Source organism: Microtus ochrogaster, unplaced genomic scaffold (assembly GCF_000317375.1).
Source record: "Microtus ochrogaster isolate Prairie Vole_2 unplaced genomic scaffold, MicOch1.0 UNK70, whole genome shotgun sequence".
NCBI classification, from domain to species: Eukaryota; Metazoa; Chordata; class Mammalia; order Rodentia; family Cricetidae; genus Microtus; species Microtus ochrogaster.
In genome coordinates this window covers 1,839,838-1,844,325 of record NW_004949168.1, presented here as the reverse complement: position 1 = coordinate 1,844,325, position 4,488 = coordinate 1,839,838, and the positions used below count along the sequence as shown (strand labels likewise).

The following is a 4,488-nucleotide window of genomic DNA, read 5'->3' as shown; positions in this document are numbered from 1 at the left end:
GGAGGCAGAGGCAGGCGGATCTCTGTGAGTTCGAGCCCAGCCTGGTCTATAGTGTGTGTTCCAGGACAGCCAAGGCTATACAGAGAAACCCTGTCTCAAACAAAACAAAACAAAACAAAACAACAACAAAAACCCCAGGCAACTGCACCACATCAAAGAATTCCATGAGTGTCAGGTACCATTGTCCGGGAGTTGCGATGGCCCTTATAAACCATCTTTACTAGTGGCCTCCTGATGTTCAAAGTATCCAGTTCTTCCATCTCTTTCCTTTCTTTTCTCCTCCTGAAGAACTCCTGGATGCGAGCAACAGCGGAGCGTCTGTGTATTACAAATTCAAACAAAACAAAAATAAACATTCACAGGCAACTTCTGAATAATGATGAAAAATGTCAAAATACAGTAAGTCTCTATTTCAAACACATTATTTTAATAAAGCACCCCCAATCAAAAGCATAAAAAGGCAGAATTCATCACAACAGTTGAGTTACTACAAGATATTTTAGTTCAGTGGTCACTTAGGAAACTGGTACTGGTTGACAGAGAAAACAGCATGCGACACAGTAGTTTTTAAAGTACTGGTTTATAAAGTCAAACAGACACAATTCATGTGCAATTTTATTTCAAACAAAACATCCTGTTCACCTTGTTTGGTGGCCTAGGCCTGGAGCCACACCCTTGGGGGGGGGGGGTAAAAGGGGATCAGGAACCAAGATCAGCTCTAACTCCAAAGTGGATTTTGAAGCCTGGGCTACTTGAGACACTGTCTCAAAAGAAACAAAAACCCAATGCCCTGTTCAATTTTTAAGTATTTCTCTTCACAAAGGCCATAAAGAGAACCCCAAGGAAAATAAGAACATGGGAGCAGTGGTAAACTAATACTCTGACATAGTTTAAAGATGTTACAAGAGCAGACCAGTCAAGAGGAGAATAAATATCAGTAAGAGATAAAATGAAAACCTTCAAGTAGCGACTCTTTTATATGGCTCCACACTAAAGGAGAAACTTGCAGGTAAAGAGACAGATTCCATCCTCTCTCCAAAGGGGCTGATGGTAGCAGCAGCTATGTGAGAACAAAGGACTCTTTAAGATTGATTTTATTAGTATAGGAATTCTCCTGTCTCCACTTCCCACCTCAAGGAAGGAGCACTGGGATTACTGACATATCTACTACGCCTGGCTTTGCATGGGTTCTACCAGCTCAAACTCAGATCCTCCTGCCTGTGTGGCTGTCTCCCCAGCACGTCTGGCTTCCTTAGCCTGATACTGTAATAACCACTCAGGCTGATGCACTCACTGAAGTTCACTTATCTTTCCTGGAAAGTATGTCTTTGAATAAGTATAACTTATTTATTGTGTTGTTAGGTTTCTGATGACTGAAATTGGGCCACCATCACCATATGACACATCTTTTGGTGAACACATGCTCATGTCGGCTGTGTCCTGGGGTGCACCGCACTGCAGAGTGTGCACCGCACTGCAGAGTGTGCACCGCACTGCAGAGTGTGCACCGCACTGCAGAGTGTGCACCGCACTGCAGAGTGTGCACCGCACTGCAGAATGTGCACCGCACTGCAGAATGTGCACCAGGCTCGCCTACAGTATATAGTCCCAGTTTGGGAACATGATTGCACAGATTCATACTCCTACCGGCAGCATACTGTAGTTCCAGAACATAGCATTTTTGAAAAAAGTTAAACAATATAAAGTCATGGGGAAGCTGGGTCCTGGTGCACACCTTTAATTCCAGCACTTGGGAGGCAGAGGCAGAGGCAGAGGCAGAAGTATCTCTGTGAGTTTGAGGCCAGTTTGGTCTACATAGAGAGTTCCAGGACAGCCAGGGCTATACAGAGAAACCCTGTCTCAAATTACCAAAAAGTCTTGTAGAAAAACTGAAAATACAAATATATATTTCCTTACTAAAAACTGTAACTGATACGGGCTAGACATTAATTTAAATGGTCATACAGAAACAAATTTATATATTCATAGAAAATGGTTGGAAACAGCAAATTGTTAGAATTTTAATAATGGCCGGGCGGTGGTGGCGCACGCCTTTAATCCCAGCACTTGGGAGGCAGAGGCAGGCAGATCTCTGTGAGTTGGAGACCAGCCTGGTCTACAGAGCTAGTTCCAGGACAGGCTCCAAAGCCACAGAGAAACCCTGTCTAGAAAAAAAAAAAAGAATTTTAATAATAATGTTACAATTACACATTACCGTTTAAAAATATTTTGTTTTCTATAAAAATTGCTATACTCTACACTATTCAGGAAAATGAAAAGCATTAACAAAATTGCTCTACAGCTGTGAGAGTTTAGTGGCTGAGTATTTGATGAGCTTGCTTACTAAAGCACTAAGGTAGCATATGTAAAATTAATTGATTCAGAACTTCCAAATCACTAATGAAAAATAGCAGTTATTATTCTATTTGGGAGAAACATCTAATATATTGAGAAAAATAAAAACAAACACAAGGTAACTCAGCTAAGTTACGATGTATCTGATCAAGCCAAGCCCCATTCATGACAGAAACTGTACCACAGTAAGACAGAAAGGAACATTGGGACCCTTGTATAAGCTACTCACAGGAACCCTAACTACCCACCTAAACACACCAGTGGGGCATTCTTCCCACAGTTAGGGGGAAGGTGTGATACCTGATACCATTATTAGCTGGCACAGTAAGGAAAAAAATGGAGGAGAAAGAAAATTTGCATTTGTAGACCATATAATTTCTACATAAAAATAAAAATAAGCCGGGCGGTGGTGGCGCACGCCTTTAATCCCAGCACTCGGGAGGCAGAGGCAGGCGGATCTCTGTGAGTTCGAGACCAGCCTGGTCTACAGAGCTAGTTCCAGGACAGGCTCCAAAGCCACAGAGAAACCCTGTCTCGAAAAAACCAAAAAAAAAAAAAAAATCTTAAACTATCGGGCTGGAGAGATGGCTCAGTGGTTAAGAGCACTGACTGCTCTTCCAGAGGTCCTGAGTTCAATTCCCAGCAACCACATGATGGCTCACAGCCATCTGTGATGGGGTCTGGTGCCCTTTTCTGGTGTGTGGGTATACATGGAAGCAGAATGTTGTATACATAATAAATAAATAAATCTTTAAAAAAAATAACTTATAGGCTAATTAGTAGAAATACTAGAAAAGTAATGTGGCTGGAAATACAATTAGGATACAAATCAACTGCTTTCTAAAAATCAGCAATACACGATCAGTATAAAAATGTAAAAGAACACATTTGTTACAAAAATTAAAATTCTTATAAAAGATTTGTAAAATTTCTTTGTAAAAAATTACAAAATGTTACTGTGTGAGTTTGTGTGTGTACAGCTCTGCCTATCCTCTCTGGTGTCTCCTTCAACCATGTACACCTTATATTATTCCAGACAGGGTCTCCCACTGAAACTGGAGCTCCTGTTTCAGATAGACCTGCTGGCTGGGCAACCCTGGGGTTCACTTCTTTCCACCCACCCAGATGCTATGGTTACAGTCACGTGCACTATGCCTAACTTTTGTGTGCATGCTGGGAATCTAAACTCAGGCCCCATGCTTGCAAAGCAAGCACTTCATCCTCTGAGCCATCTCCCCATCCACTGAAAGACGTTTTCAAAAGTTTAAATAAATACAAAGATAACTGTATTATACTCACCTTTCACTGAAATTGATATATTTGCCACAACTATAACCATCATCTGAGAATTTATGTGTGGAACTTAGAAGCTGATTTTAAGACAAACTGACGGTTCAGAACAATGGTAGTGCATGCCTGTAGTCTCAGCTATTCTGAAGGCAGAGGCAAGAAGATATCTGCTTGAGCTATGCTCATAGGGTGCCCACCACCAAAATGATCAACCCTCCTAAATGGTTTTCCTTGTTACCTAGTTTCTCTGGGGTCTTAAGAAGTAGCTAAATAATTTAAGAATATCACAGTCCAAATTGCTACAGAACCCATAAATGCATTCCTAATTGAAAAGCTGCAGCAGCACACATTTTTTAGTAGAATGTTGAAGTGAGCCCCACATTCTATCGGTCGTCTACCCATGCCTGGCTTACTGTAAAAGTAGCCAAACTAAGAAGTGCCGTGTTTTTCTGACCTTATCAGTTTCTAAAACAAAGTAGTATATAAATTATTTAGTAACAATCCGAATGAAAAAATAGGTGGTTTCCTATACGGAATACAGAAATAATAAGGTAAGCCAAAAAATTAAAATGAATCTATAGTAATTCCTCATCAAGACTATCCCCAGTAAATTTGAGTTCAGTTTTGCTTCTTAAAACAAGTTTTATTTCTATTATTATATGTATAGGTCAGGGCGCATATGGTCTGCACTGTGAGTGTGGCAGCTGAGAACAACTTTGTGGAGTCCCCTTTTTTCGCCTCCACCTTTGTGAGGGGCCGATCCAGTGCAGGTCACCAGCTAAGCCACGTCACAGGCCCTCGTTTTTGTTTTTATGCTGGTGTTTGGAGGCAGTTTTGACATTA

General features: G+C 41.1%; 1 protein-coding gene across 5 annotated transcripts in view; it reads right to left on the bottom strand.

The window, feature by feature from the left end:
• Dcaf6 (DDB1 and CUL4 associated factor 6) overlaps positions 1 to 4,488 on the bottom strand; it is a 118,007-nt gene that overhangs the window by 12,773 nt on the left and 100,746 nt on the right. For all 5 annotated transcript variants that reach the window (XM_013354808.2, XM_026777519.1, XM_013354809.2 and 2 more), the window contains one exon: positions 180 to 318. In XM_013354808.2, the coding sequence (XP_013210262.1) occupies positions 180 to 318 (139 nt within the window). The remainder of the gene's footprint in view (positions 1 to 179; positions 319 to 4,488) is intronic.